We start from the raw sequence: 15897 nt of genomic DNA, 5'->3' as shown, positions 1-15897 counted from the left end.
AAAATTTTTCTTGGAATGGATGGGAGGGTTGAGGTAGTTGGAAGTAAGGCCTTGGGGACCCATTGATATGTACTCTTAGGTCGTGCAAGTTGAGTACTTGCAATATTACTGCTTGCTGCAACTACAAGTGTTGAAGTGCTAGGTTCATGGGTAGCCGGCAAAGACGAGTTAACCACCTTGGCTTGTGAATGTTGGCTATCCTTCAACTTTGCTAGAGTTTGCAACGTAGGTGACTTTGCTTGAATGATAGGGGTAAGAGTCGGTGGTCGCGTCGTGACACTACTAGTATCCCAATCAATAGTGCATTTGGTTGCCAACATCCACGTGCATCCCAGGTTTACGTTGCCTTCCATAGCTCCCGCAGGCATGACTAGAAACCTCTGCACTATGCTTCCATTGTCATAGACAACAGGGGTCTGAAGGACTCCAAGAATAGCAGTTTTCTTTTTATTAATGCCCTTGACTTGCATCGTACTAGGGGATAGGGTCGGTTTCCCTAATTGACACCAAACTCCATAGGACAACAAATTGTGTTTAGCTCCCGTATCTAATAAGGCATTGTATAGTACTTTCCCATAGGTGCTATTTAGCTCAATTGGGTATCGTAGGGGTGGCTCAGATTTTAATGAGTCGTCATCTGTGTCCTCGAAAAATGCTTGCGTGATTCCCAGATTAGCCTCTCGTTGGCATCTAAGACGTTGTTGTCGTTCTCGAGCCTCAACTCTTGCTTGGATTTTTCTAAGCTCTGCTTGTTCCTTGGCAGCCTTCTTTTTATGGATGGCTTGCAACTCTTCCTGGCTTAGAGGATCATAATATCTTTTGGATTTACTCTCATTAAGGAATCCAATGGTTTCAACTCCATCTAGAGTCTCCACACGAATGGTACCTCGCGGGGTAATTTCACACACTCGATATGGTCCCTTACCAGCGTATTTCAATTTCTTCTTTTCATTACGTACCCCGTACATAAGAACTTTATCACCAACCTTGATGTCTTTATCCTTTAAATGGCTATCAAACCACTTCTTTCTCCTATCCTTCTCCACTAGAGCATTTCGCACAGCTAATTGCCTCTCTTCGTCTAGCCTTTCCAAGATATATAATCGCTCCACTTAAGGGGTTACCATCCCAACCTTCTTGAGAAGCTACTCGAAGACTAGGAATGAGAAACTCCCATGGCATAACTGCTTCTTGGCCATACACCATCTTAAACGGTGTGCAATTAATAGCAACTTTATACGCAGTACGATAAGCCCATAAAGCTGATGTAAGCTTTAGGTCCCAATCAGTGCGATGAGCCTCAACTGTCTTTGTCAAAATGGAGATGAGAGTTTTGTTGGTACTCTCAGCTTGGCCATTTGCTTGGGAATAATAGGGTGTAGACTTGTGGTGAGATATCATGAAGTTTAATGTGAGTTCTTTTATTACTTCATTTATAAAATGAGTTCCATTGTCACTCACAAGTTCAAAGGGGCATCCAAAACGTGTGATAATGTTCTCAAAGAGGAACTTAGCTGTTTTTTTTGCATCCGCCTTTCGTGTTGCTTTTGCTTCAACCCATTTGGTTACATAGTTGGTAGCCACAATGATATATCGTGATTGCGTGTTACGTGCAGCCGGACTAATCGGTCCTACAAAGTCTAAGCCCCACTTTTCAAATGGTTTGGTTACCTTGATGGGATGTAGAGACATCCTATCCCTTCTTTGTGGCTTCTTGAAGCGTTGGCATTCATCACATCCCTTTGCAAAAAGTGATGCATCCTTAAACAGAGTGGGCCACCAATAGCCTGACTGTAAGATCTTTCGGGCAGTCAACTTTCCTGAAAAGTGACCACCAGCTACGCCCATGTGTGCCTCTTGTAAAATATATAAATACTCATCCTCGCGGGCACAGCGTCTAAGAACATCATCTTTTCCTCTCTTATAGAGAGTTCCAGCCAGTAAGCAATAGGGTTCGCATTCCTTGATTAATTTTCTAGCTATATCTTTTCGCAGCTCTTTGGGTGGAAAACCATTAACTAAGAAGTTAATCACTCCATTCAGGCATTGTCTCAACAATGAACAAAGGAGTATCAGGCAATTCATCATCAACCCCTGTAGGAGCTTCGTCATTAGGAAAACGAGATAAATGATCCGCCATGACATGTTTCCTCCCAGGCCTCACAACAACGGTGAAGTCAAACTCAAGAAGAATTAACAACCATCGTGTAATTCGACCTGTGGAACACGGCTTGTTTACCAAATATAGCAATGCTTGATGATCAACATAAAACACAAACTTGGTAGCAAGAAGTTAACAGCGAAATTTCTTTACTGCGTAAATCATAGCTAGACCTTCGCGCTCTGTAGTAGTGTAGTTCATCTCGGCATCATTTAATTAGCGACTTGCAAAGCTAATAGGGTAGTCCAATTTATGTTCTCCTGGTTGAGTTAGAACACACCCAATAGCAAAGTTTGATGCATCAATATGCACATGAAAAGGTACATTCCAATCAGGTGTTCGCAGGATTGGAGCACTTGTTAGGGCCTTCTTTAATAACTCATAAGATTGATGACATTCTTCCGTCCAGTGAAACTCGATAAGAAGCTTGTACAATGGACGCGCTATCTCGGCAAAGTTTAAAATAAACCTTCGATAATAACCAACATGGCCCATAAATCTTTGAACTCCTTTATAGTTCGTAGGTGGTGGCAAATCGGCAATGGCTTTAATCTTACTCTCATCTGTGGATATCCCGTTCTTGGACACTATATGTCCTAGAATGACTCCATGCTTAACCCAAAATTGGCATTTGAAAGGGTTCAATGAGATGCGATAAAATCTGCACCTTTCAAATATTTTTCGTAGATATAACAAATGCTTCTCCCAAGAAGAATAAACACAAAGGTCGTCTAGGAAAGCTTCACAAAACTCACTTAGAAATTCTTTAAACGCAGTGTTTATTAATCGTTGGAATGTAGCAGGGGCATTTGTTAAGCCAAAAGCCATAACACGAAATGCAAACACTTCAAACTTTGTGATAAAAGCAATTTTAGCTTGGTCCTCTAATGCAATTGTGATTTGATTGTAACCAGAGTACCCATCTAAAAAGCTATAAGCTTCCTTGCCCGCAACTCTTTCAAGCACATGTTCTGAATATGGCAAGGGATAATGATCTCTCCTAGTAGCTGCATTAACTTTCTTGAGGTCCACGCACACTCTTAGTTTCCCATTCTTTTTTGGCACAATGACTATTGGAGAAACCCATTCTGAGTGCTCAATAGGGTATATGAATCCACATTGGATAAGTTTTTCAATCTCCTCTTGTACAATTTTGGCGTACTTAGGATTCATTGGATAGGGTCGTTGCTGGACGGGTTTAGCAATGTTGATCATGGGAATTGTATGTTGCACCACAGAAGGTGGAACGCCCTTCATGTCATGATATGTCCAGATATGTCCAAGCAAAGATATCCTTGTATTCCTTGAGGAGCTCCTTAAGTACAGCCTCTTCAGTTTCGGTAAGGTCTTGAGCAATAAAGACTGGTTTAGACTCCTCACCTGGTTCTGCTAATTCTATCTCTTTAACTACCGCTGGACCATCATAGACTCCACTGCTTCCATTGGTAGGTATTCGTTGGGCTTTGGCATACACAACCTTTCGCTCCCCCGTGGTATAAGATTTAAAATGTTCAGGAGCCGTATGTAAGTCAGCAGGCTCTTGTCCTGACAGAGACCTTTCTTTTAGTTCTGCCTCCTTTTGTTGTTGTACTAACTCTCGGTTTTGACGTCTTCTTATAGTTCGACTCAATTTCGGCTCTGTAACCTCCAATTGAGCGTGGTCAATGGGTCGCGGGCTGCACCACATGACACTCTGGAGATGTTCACCCCAATTGTCTACTAGCTTTCGATGAGCATCACATGCCCCTAGATAGCTAAGCCATTCTGCAATAGATCTTTCCTTGTTTATCCTAGCTCTCACATTTGCTCGATATCGTCGTCTCTTATATGACCTTTGTTTCTTGTTAAGGTTTTGATTTTGGTAAATGTTTGAACTCGACTCGCCTGATAGGTCTTCACTTGTATCTTCTTCACTCTCATATAAATTACCATAGATGGTCGTACTAGGCCTTGAGTGTTTAGTTTCTATACTTGGTTCACTCGATGTTTCCTCGGGTTCTGAATCCATTTCTCCCTGAGATTCCGTTTCTGATGTGTATTGGCCTGAAGCCTTTGAGGAATCATCAGTTTCACTCTCAGGTAGGTGTGCCTCTTTCTTATCATCGGATGTTACATGCGCTACACCTAACATGTTTATTGGTGCAATGTGTGGTATCTGTTCCCCATCTGGTGTTACCCAGGTTGTTCCTCTAGCTCCCCATGTATCTATAGTTTCCGCTAGGTGCATCCAATCGACATTGTCTGACTCAGCCATTCCGGGTAGGATATCCATATAAGGAGAGTTCTCCCCAATATCCGTGTCTTCGTTACACGTGTAACAATACTGTAATGGAGCTGAGTGAATTGTTGTGTCTGATCGATTATCAATGATGAATTTATTTCCTAGAGGATGCGTTCGACCACTTAAAAGATCAACTCGAATGACAGAGTCTTGGAACTGTAAGTAGACGTGGTTTTTGGACCAGTCATGCACCATTTTTGCTTCCCTCATGAATGGACGCCCTAAGATCATCTCAAATGACATAGGATGCTTGGAAAAATCCATAACAATGAAAGTCTGTCTTACCTTATGTCCCAAGACCTTGATCCTGAGATCCTTTAGCATTCCAATAGGCGTAACAATAGATCCATTAGCCATTTTTACCACTACGCTTGTGGCTTCAAGGTGAGGTCTCCCCATAGACTCCCAACAACTCTTTGTCACCATGCTGACTCCCGCACCACCGTCAAGGACCCCCTTTACAATTAATCCCTTAATAGTGATTGGTAGAGTAGCATTAGATTCATCACCTTCAAAGTATTGCCCCAACTTGTTAACGGGTATTTCAATTACAGATTCATGTCTCGCTAGGTCAGATGGTGGTGCTAAATGTTCCTCATCATTCATTACCGAGTCAGGTTTGTTCATATGTGCAAACTGTGGTAATCCGATCTGTAATTCTCCATTGAGGAAGGCTCGAAGAGCTGAGACTAACTCGGGGTCTTTATATAGTTTCGACATGATGGTGGTTCTAACTTCTGAAGACATGAAATCCATCAATTTGGCAACATTTAATGGCATCTTGTGGGACGTAGGACCCTGACAAGAGAATGGTGAAGATGGAATCTCCACTTCCTCAAGGGGGTCGGGCATTCCCTCACCAAACATTCTCTCTAGTAGGAAAGGTGTGTGTCTACTTTCAGATGTCCTACCCTCACTCTCTTCCCGAATGATACTGGGTATAGCTAACTGCCTGTAGTTCTTGTGAGGTTGAACTTGTGTGGGAAACAGTGTGTCCGACATCTGGATATGTTTAGGTTCACGTTCTAATGTTCGTTGAGTTTCTTCCACCAAACCCCTCAGTTGCTGGACTCGTTCAATTTCCACTGTTGGGTTTGGATAGGTTCCAATCTTTCTCTTGCAATCCTCATTTTTTGTCTCTCGTGGCTTATCTTGGGGGTTCGCAACTGGGTGGTTTAACTTTGAATACTCTTTTGGTGTTCGTCGTAATTCCCTCTCGTGATCCTCCTCACTGGCTTTTTCCTTTGTAGTAACAGTTTTGGTCTCCGTGGTCTCTATCGAATCTGAGTCATCCTCAGGGTCATTCATATACACGGGATCCTCTCATGTCCCTATGTTAGTCTTTGAACTAGGTTTTGAGCTAGAAGCATTAAGGGATTTCTTTCTTCGTGTTTTCTTCTTTCTCGCTCGGCCAATGGATGCAGCATCTCTCTCTTTGAGGATGTAATTTTGCTTTTGGAGCATCGACCGTGTGAGTGCATTCACGGGTGCTATGTTTATAGTTGGTGGTGTCCCATCAACAATCTCTATTAAGTTCAATGGTGTGATTTTCGGCGCGTTTGGATTGTTAGGACACTGTGCGATCAAATGATCTATGCCACAACGATTACAAGTGAGTATTGGCATTGCCAATGCACTCCCTTGACTTGTTTGCATTAGTGCAGCATTCTTTTGCATTCTAATGGGGCACTCAGCTACTCGATGTGGTCCACCACATTCGTAGCACTGAAGAGGTGGTCTCCTGGCAAAACTATTAATGTTTTGGCCTCTTGCTGCTAGCGCAGTAGCTTGATATACCGGTTTGATTTGTCCCCAATGGTCTTCCATATAGTACATGGGACACTCCTCAAGCATGTCGACTCCATAGATGATACTAGAGTCTATGTCCTCTTCGCAATCTACATAAGTACTAGATGACTCGCAACCTATTTGGTTCATAGGTGTAACTCTTGGATGAGGGGGTTGCGGTCCTAGCACTGGAGGTGGCAACGGTGTGGTTTGGACCACATTTTGGGTTCTAGGGACCATGTGTTGTAATGGCAATTGTTGCTCCTAAGGTGGGGTAGGCATCAATGCAAGAACTCGAGGTGAGTCTGCCCAAGCTATAGGCGGTCTATTTTCCATGATGCGTTTAAGCATTAGGCAATCCTTCGCTTGATGGCCATACCTACCACACGCGTTACAAGTCTCGTTAAACTTTACTCTGAAAGTAGTGTATTCACTCGTAGTATGTGGGCCCAAGCAAATTGAGCACCATTGTTGCTCCCTTCTTGGATACATATGAGTGTTTTGTGGAGCACGATTACCCCTAAGGCTTTCTTGGATGGCCTTGGTGAGATCTGCCAGAGTCATCTCAGATATCGTTTGCTCTTTCACGATTGGCTTTATCTTCATTGGCTCATGCCCTGACGCTTGCGAGCTACTAGACTTCGGCTCGGCAGACACTCTTTCTCCTGCAATCATTAAATTATCCTCCAATTGGATTGCATTCATGGTGACTGCTTCCCAAGTAGTGATACCTCTAATGACTAGGCCATTATAGATACTTTCATGTCGTAGTCCCCTAATGAATCTATCGAGCAATTGGTTGTTGTTGAATCGCTCGTTTAGATTGCATCGAGAATTCAAATTCTTTAGGCGACTAATGAAGTCTCTCACGGATTCACCTTCTTCTCGTTGGGCTTTCTGGAGCTGAGAGACTACACCCCAAAGTACTCCCTCTCGTATGTGTTCTTTTAAGAACAGTCTCCTAAGAGTAGAGTAGATCGTTTTCTCTTCTACTCTTAAGGTTCTATACCAATCTCCAGCCTTTCCGCTTAGGGTCAAACTCAAAGCCTTACACTTATGTAGCTCATTGTGCTCTTCCAAGGAATCGCACACATGTTCAAAGACTTCCATATGCTTTCTAGCATCTCCGTCTCCATTGAATTTCTGTGTGAGCTTAGCTACTTGAACTGCCTTGCTCCTAGGCTCTCTATCAAGTGCACTACGCATGTTTTCCGCAATAGAGCGACCGATAGTTTGAGCAAATGCTGCCAAATCTCCTATTTGAGCAAGTATAATGGGTGTATGTGCTCCTGGAACCACATGTGAGATGAGAGTTGGCCTTGGCCTTGGCATACGCGCGGCTCTTGGGTCCCATATTTCGTATGGTGGTGTACCAGACGATGGTCCAAAGTTTACAGGCGTGGCCCTAGGCATAGGGGGTGTCTGATGTGGCATGTTATTATTAAATGGCATGGCCCCACTTGTATAAGAGCTTGGATAATGGCATTGTGGATTGTATGCTCTTGGAATAATCGGAGGTGTAGGAGCTACATGAGACTGAGGTACGACAGGTGCACATGATTGATACATATATGTAGGTATAGTTGGGGGCACTGTGCTACTAGGCATCGGCGCAGTATTAACAAATGAACTCCATGGTGTACTTCTTGTCATGCTCACCACTGGGATATGCATGGTAGCCGTAGTGTCATTAAGAGAAAGATGAGCTAGATCTAGGAAGGTAAAGCTGTCACTTGTGGGCTCAGATAGTACTGAGGCTCCTGGCGAAACAACATATGGAGGATCAATGGGGCTCACTAAGGGAGTCTCTATTTGTGATAGGGTTGGTTGGTTGGCCTTTCCCACATCCAAGAATCTCATTAGGCCTATTGAAGGCATGTTGATCCCTGTGTTCTGTCTTTCTAACTCGACAATCCTATGGAGGACATCACAGACTTTCTGTTGTTGCTCATCTATGCTAGTAGCACCCGATGTGGATTGTAGAACATCTAACCAACCCACATGATAGGTGTGTCCTGTGTACCGATCAGTTAAAGCTTCTGCTTGTAGGTCATACTCCCAATTTTCGTTTAGGAATATCCCATCTAAGCCTGGCGTGCTGGAGGTTTCTCTAGAAGTGGAAGCATTATTGCTCCCCATCGCTTGCCCCTCCGTGACTGCTACCTTGGGAGCACTCGGTTGCTCGGCTGGCATGATTGTTGTCATAGGAGCCTTTGCTTTCAGGGCTCGACTTTGTTCTAGCCTTCGTAGGTTCTCAATTTCCCTCTCCCTTGTTGCTTGCATATAGCGTTCGATCTCTTGTACTTCAGCAAGACTCCTACCATCGGGTAGTAAAACCTCAGAGGGAGATAGTCCTAAAGGATCAGGAGGTGCAGTGGATGGAACATTCACATGCACACTCTCAAGAAGCATAGGGTCTATTTTAGACATGAATGACGAATTTACTTCCCCACTCCGTTCATTTATTTCATTAACCGCATGTTCGGAGCAAGTAGCTCTACTAAGGGTCTCTTTTAAGCGGCTAAACACGCTGGACCCGGGCCGTGGGCCCATGGCATGCATGTCTTGACTTGAACTATCAGGGTTTGGTGTAGGATACCCCTCCATGACTTCGTAGTCAGAGGAAGAATCACTAGACGCGATATAAGGATCTTGGGTCGCGCTACCTTGAGTCCCGGCCGAAGGTCCAGAACCTAGGGTGAAGGAATAATGGGTGCCCGCGTAAATGGAGGCACTACCAATATGCTCGTGCTCTAACACTCGTCCAGAGCGTCCAGAGCGTAGGTTCATATGACTTGGATCCCCTAGAAGTATCAGTGAGTGCCCGTGAAGGCTGCTCACCTAGTAATTTTGGGTGTTTTGCAACCCAAGCAAGGTGGAAAGGTACGTAGTGTACGGTACGGTTTAGGTACGTACGGAACGTACTTCCGTACTGAACCAACCTTTAAGTACGTGACAGGTACGTACCATTTGTAAAAAAAGACAATTACACTAAATTTAAGTTCACAGACCTTTCAAAATTCAACCTCATTAACAATGCAATGCTTAAAATGAACATATTGATCCAAAAACTTAATGACTCAAGATTCAATACTCAATGAGAAAACCAATGACCATAAATCATAAGACCAAATAACAACTACAAAGTTCAAACATCATGTCCATGGCATTAGCCAGAAGTGGGCATATACCATACAAACTGAATCAAGATCCAAAACAAAGTACTGTGAAATACTACAATGCCATAATAACAATAAAAGTCTGTTGCAGCCTGTCCTCCAAAGCATGAAGTCACCAGTGTGCACTAAGACGTGCGGCCTCAAAAGTCTGTGTCAGATGCGAAAGATGAATCGTCAGTAGAGAGCAAGCCCCCATCATCAAGGACATTGCCCTCCTCATCAAACTCAGGGTCAGGCTCAGCATATGTCAACTCTGGTACAAGCACCGCTGCACCACAAGGCTCCTCAGGCATATCAGCAATCTCTGCATGGATGAGCCGGACAGCTTCATTCGCTCGCCTGCGAATGGAGCGAATAGGAAGCTTCCCCCTGCGAATACTCTCTCGTCTCACAGTGTCTGGATCTCCTCCCACCGTGCGTAGAGGAAGGCTAAGAGCTCGTGCACGTAATCTAGTCACACGACGATCCACGCTCTCGAGCTCTCTATGCAGCTCTCTGAGAATCTGCTCCTGTTCGTCTCTAATCTGTCGGTCCACCTCCTCTGGTCTAGGATCATCTACCATTTTCAGCTCTGTCGCATCAACCTGTTGAAGAGTAAAATAAAGTTAAACTGACTTATTTATGGCATATGCTTGCAGGTTGAGTTTACAGTGGCCAACATCAAGGTAATTACCTGTTTGGGTTGCCCCAAAGAATGGTAACTCCGCACGAGCCTCATGTTGGCTCTGCAATACACCAACTTCTCCAACTGAGAAGTGCTAAGGCGATTTCGAATCTTCGTGTGTATGAGAGAGTAAGCACTCCAATTGCGCTCACATGCTCCAGCCGAGCAATCCTGCTCAGTGATCAAGCAAGAGCGCAATTATCAGCAAGAGAGTGACAAGTGTCAAGTAATATAAAGATAAAGTTAGAAGTTTAAAATGATATATACAATGTAATCATGGATGGCAGTTTCCTAACCTGGGAAAGGATACGAAGAGCAATGCGTGAGAGGTTGGGAAGACCAACTCTTCCATACGAGTGCCACCACGTCAAAGGATACTTTGTGGCTTCCTTCCTCAAAGAAACTGCTCTCGTGAAAGAAGCGCCAATGCCATTCATGTAGTTGGTGAATTCCTTGTCTATCCCAAGTTGATCATCCTCTGAAAACATGAGCCCAACATACTCTGATTGTTTTGTGCTAAGCAAGGTATCACTCCATAGCTCTGGCGACTTGTAGAGAGGATGAAGCATGGCAGCCATCGCATGTATGGGACGGCTCATGAAAGTCCAGCGGCTCTCAACACATCCCAATAAATCTGATCGGCTGAAATATCAAAACAACTTGTCAATACAAGTTAACTGTTATAACTTAGACTTGACGGTTAAAATAGACAAGTTACAACCATTAGAACATGAGGAACCCTTACCGATCAATAGTCAACAGATCGCATTTGGAAACGTGGTCTTTCATCTACATAAACAGATGATAGACTAGTCCCAAGGTCGATCCCTCCATATCCGTCAATCAAAGGAGGACGTAGACTGGCTTGAGTGCCATTGAAAGAGCGTGCACTTCCTGCCAAAAGCTCTCATCAAGGATCCGCCTCTGCAAGTATTTTGTAGATTCATCCTGCGATCTTGACATGCCTCGCCATTTTGGATCCACCACTGTCTGTAGTAGTGGATCTCTAAGTTTGTAGAGCCTCTGAAAAACCAAGTAAATGTAGGCAAACCTGGTTTTTGAAGGTCGAACCATATCCAAAGTGCTATGGCTGCGGAAGATAGCAAGAGCCTGATGTTTCTTGCGAAAGAATGTGGTGACCTTGACTACATCTGCAACTATGGGCTGCACCCATGAAAGTTTGCCAATATCCTCCATGAGCAAATCCAAACAATGTGCAGCACATGGAGTCCACACTATGCCAGGAAAATGTTGCTCCACCATAAATCCCATTGCCTTGCAATTAGCTGCATTATCTGTCACCACCTGCACAACATTCTCCTTGCCAACCTCCTCTATGGCTGTTTTGATGTGACCAAAAATAAACTCAGCCGTGATCTTTTCCCCTGCTTTTCCTGCATCCACAGCACGCAAGAAATAGGTGCCCAAAGCAGAAGACACAAGAATATTGATTATATGTCGTTTGCATATGTCTGCCCAACCATCTGAGATAATGGTACATCCAAACTCCTTCCATCCAGCTTTCACAGGCGTAAGCGCCTTGTCAATTAAGGCCTTTTGTTCATCTAACATAGTGGTGCGCATCTTTGTGTAATCAAGACCTGTCCATGTCTCAGTAGGCCCCACCTGTGCAATGGCTTTTACCATTCTTTTCCACTGATCTGTGCGCAAAACATTGAAAGATATGTTGCACTCAATAAGAGTGCGACATATCTCCATCTCTGCCACCCTCTGACGCTCTTTCACCCAAGCCTGAGAAGAGATGCGACTAGGCAAAGTGGTCTGCGTTGGTGTTTCAGATGTACCTTTTTCACGTGGCAAGGAATCCTCACCTTCACCACCAACACGTGCTCTCTTCCTGGAAGTAGGGGATTGCATGGAGGCCGAACCTCCTCCAACCTCTGTCTCCGCACCTAAAGACTCCAGCTCTCCAACAAAAGCATCATGTAAAGCATCCTGTGTGCTGGGAGCACCTCTCAAAGCAGGAGCATCAACAGGAAAATACTCTTGAATAAGCTGCTCCCTCAAAGGTGGTGGTATTTTCTCACATGCACCAATCTTATCAATGCACCCGATGCCTGTCAAGTGCTTTTTTGACTCGCGTAATAGTGCTGGTGTATTGGTCCCCACAATACTTGCATTGCCATAAGCGTGTACCAGAACCTTGCTGAGAAGTGGTCGTGATGATCCTCAAAACATTGGTGTGGAGCGACCAGTTGGGGTTGGTTTTACGCGGCATAATGAATCCTGCACATTGCAAATGCAAAAGAGTGCACGCACATGAGGAGTACGGAGTGCGAGAGAAGAGTACGGAGTGCATCGTGGCAGAAGCAGTACCTTTTCACACGCGTAGCTCGGCTCTGCAGGACTCTGTGCACTGCTCTGCAGACTTCTCTGTAACAGAACAGAGACTCTTTTGCTACAGTGGTCGATTAAAAAAGCCTAAGGCTTCCCCCCTTCACACTAATAAGCCCAACTGGAAGCGCTCCCTAGCGGAATTTGTCCGAGCAAAAAACGCCAAAAAAAAAAAATTATGCCGTACTGTACCGTACAGTACGTACTGTACCGTACCGTACGGTTGTACCGTACGAAAAGGTATCGTACGTACGTACGGATTCTACCCTGAACCCAAGTCTTTTTTTATTTATTTATTTTTTGATTTTTTGGTCCTTTTTTTTTTACCAACTATAGAATAGAACGTATGATAGCTCAAAACGAGCGTCTCGATCAAAGAGACGTGCCGTGCTTTACAGCCCTCCGTTTGGTCACTTAAAGCCCTCGGAATCCCTAAAACCGTCCATTTCTAATAGGGAACTAGGCCCAAATTAGAAAGTCTAAGGGTGCAAGTGGGAAGAGAAGGGAGGAGAGTGGAGGACTTGCCCCACATGCTCTCATTCCCTCTTGAGGAGGTAGGGTATATATATAAGAGTGAGTCTAGTATATATCATAAGACTGAGGACTAAGGCTTGGGCTTGGGCTTGAGCTTGGGCTTGGGGAAATGATCCCGATCCCGATTAAAATTTTAGTATAGCCCCCCAGTCACTCACGCTTAAATATTTTCGGTTTTATATATTTATTTATTTATTTATTTATTTATTTATTTTTTGAGGCGTCGACCGCGCGCGGTTTAGGTGACCCTTTCTTGGCCACACACACTGTCAACACCTATCTACCCTCTCTGTCAACAGCTCACAGACAGCTCACTACCTTATCTACCTACTAACAGTGCTGCTAACCACTAACTAATCTGTTAACCATTCTGCTAACTGCTTACTGACAGTGGACTAACTGTCCACCTACTTCCTCTCTCACTACCTTACTGTGCAAAGACTCTGTGCACGCAAACCTTGACAGAAAACTGTGTGCAAACAGAAATTGCTAATTGTCTACCTGCTTATTCATTCACTGCGAACAAGCTAACGACTACTAATTGTGCAAAGACTGTGTGCAAACAGAAAACACAACATTATGCAGAAATCACAGAACTTGCAGACAATACAGAAATTAACAACTTGCAGAAAAATAACTCATTCCTCTTCCTCTTCCTCTTCTTTCCTACTACAAACAACTCATAGGAGAAGCACAAAGTGCCTCTTGGGCTTAGTGCAGGGCGATTTCCCGACAGCGGCGCCAAAAATGTGCGCTCCTTGCCGCACTGTCGAAGCAAGGAACTTGCCTAACACTGTGTGCGAACCACAGACGGCTCCAAGCACACAACTAGCTTAACTAGTAAACTCAAAAGAGGGCAATGGTGTGTCACTCACTGCTCTATGCTCCTGCCGTGGAGGATTCCTCGCCGCGAAGAAGAAGGAGACGTCGCTACGTCGCGCTCAACCGCTTCACCACCGTCGTGCCACCGCAATGCTCTCTCTCTCTCTCTCTCTCTCTCTCTCTCTCTCTCTCTCTCTCTCACTCTCACATACACACACACAAGGAGGTGAAGAAGAAGAAGATGGAGATGGAGATGGAGCAAGAGCACTCTTCTATTGCACAAATGAGAGAATGAGTGAATTTTAGGTTTAGTTGACTTTTATATGAGCTCACCCCATTCACACTTGGGCGCCCATGCTTAGCCAACTAATCCCTTAAATGTTATAGTTAGAGTGCGCCTCTCATCGGCGATCACTCTTACCCTTTTCTTATTGGACCGACAAACCCGGTGCTTGACTCTATAAGTAAATAATACAACGTCCGCCGTAGGTTACAACGTCCATCGTAGGTGATAGGGTGTCCGTGAGCCGTGAGGGTTAACAACTAGCAACCTTTAATTGGTGATAATATCTTGTAAAGTTCATCACTTGCAAACTTATCAGCTGGTATGAACGAATAACCCTATATAATCAGCCACTTATTATCAGTGTACCTCCTAGAAACTCTATAAGCGATTCAAAGGCAATCATTACAAACCCTGGGCTTGACTTGTTTTGATCTTGGTCTTTTCTTAACAAATGACAATTTGGCATGTCGTATCGCAACAACTCTTACAAAGGGAGCAAGCCTCTATTGAACAACAGCACGCATGCACAACCTGGGAGTATTCCGCTGCCCTCCTTGAGCAATATGCTTTTGTGGGGCATGCGCAGCACAGTACAACAGGATCTGCAGGTCGTGGCAGAGTACGGACTGAGACAGTTAAGGGACCTTCCTCCATGCGTTAAAGAAAATGTGGGTTTATCTACAATTTGAACAAATCTTTAAATCAGGAATGTTCATCTACTTTTCACACATTGTCGTCCCTAATTCCCTTGAAAGAAATTGACATGAGAAATGGACTTTAAGTCTTCTGGATCATGAACTAGATTCAAAAGTTTCAGTATTGGCAGATCAGGGGGGTGTCTGTACGCATCACCTTGCAGCTGTTGGGCGGAAAAATTGTGGAGCCAGTAGTCGTGGGCAGAGGCGGATAGCTTCCAGTACAGGGGGCGGCCCAGGTAGAAAAGCGCAATGCAGAGAGCAACTAGTAGCAGCATCCGCAGCGTCCATTTCCCTGCTGGAGTTGCCATGTCCGACGTAGATGCGGAACCAGTCAGTGACTCGGTGTGCTTTTGTATTGTCTAATTTACCTTTTAGATCTCTTGGATTGTCCCTTCCACATTAGGAGCACACGTGAGCCTCCGATCGCCTAAAATTCGAAGTCATCTTACGGCCGGGTTTGAGCGAAGCGGTTCTTCGTCCACGCTGTCATTAATTGATTAGGCTAAAACTAAGCCTCACCTGCCAATCCTTGGGTTAGGCGAAACCCCCCCCCTTCCCCCCCTCCCCTCCCTCCTTCCTGAGCACTAAAGGGCACGGGAAATTTTTGAAGCTCAAGCGGTGGGATCCACGGCAGCGAAGTCAAGACATGGCGATCGAGACGTGTGCAACCACACACACACACACACACACACACACTTTTTAATGATTATGATTTTTGAATAAGATTTTGTTATCAATAATTGAATAAATGTACAATCAATTTAATTGTAATGCAATGGAAGATAAAATTTTAGAAAATAGATCACTAAAAGTTATTGTTATGAAAAAGTAGTCTAACTGTGTGAGTTAAAAACTCTAACACAAGTGTGGATACTACTAAACACAGAACACTGAAAGTTTATGTCACACGAAAGTAGTCTATTAGACTACGAAAAGTGTATATTATGCACTAATTGTTGGGATTAAATCCCAAGTGGCCTCTTCTACGGATATGGCCGCCCGTCCGCCTAACTTGCTTATCACTAACTCTTTGTATATACTCACTTATACTTATGTGAATAATAAGATTTGGGAGATAACCCTTCGACAATTCTCTGCGTACTGTGTAAGCTCTCTGTCTGTGTATCTG

General features: G+C 44.3%; 1 protein-coding gene and 1 pseudogene across 4 annotated transcripts in view; both read right to left on the bottom strand.

The window, feature by feature from the left end:
* Window positions 1–15256, bottom strand: part of LOC147458329 (Low-density receptor-like protein) — a 97158-nt gene extending 81902 nt beyond the window's left edge. Inside the window, exons 1-2 of one of the 3 annotated variants that reach the window (XM_086512990.1) lie at window positions 14923–15256; window positions 14602–14748 (exon numbers count right to left, since the gene is read on the bottom strand). In XM_086512990.1, coding sequence (XP_086369116.1) covers window positions 14602–14748; window positions 14923–15076 — 301 coding nt within the window. In that variant the 5' untranslated portion in view covers window positions 15077–15256. The remainder of the gene's footprint in view (window positions 1–14601; window positions 14749–14922) is intronic. The other 2 variants (XM_086512991.1, XM_086512992.1) reach the window with 2 other exon arrangements.
* Window positions 9311–12545, bottom strand: LOC147458330 (uncharacterized; annotated as a pseudogene). Its single transcript, XR_015188025.1, has 4 exons — window positions 10819–12545; window positions 10370–10715; window positions 10083–10244; window positions 9311–9993 (listed from the first exon to the last, which is right to left on the bottom strand). The product of XR_015188025.1 is annotated as an uncharacterized LOC147458330 (transcript).
* Window positions 15257–15897: the final 641 nt, after the last annotated feature.

Source organism: Adiantum capillus-veneris, chromosome 5 (genome assembly GCF_014529385.1).
Source record: "Adiantum capillus-veneris isolate H3 chromosome 5, ASM1452938v2, whole genome shotgun sequence".
Lineage (NCBI taxonomy): Eukaryota > Viridiplantae > Streptophyta > Polypodiopsida > Polypodiales > Pteridaceae > Adiantum > Adiantum capillus-veneris.
Note: the sequence above shows the minus strand (reverse complement) of the source record. Positions and strands in the feature narration are given on the sequence as shown.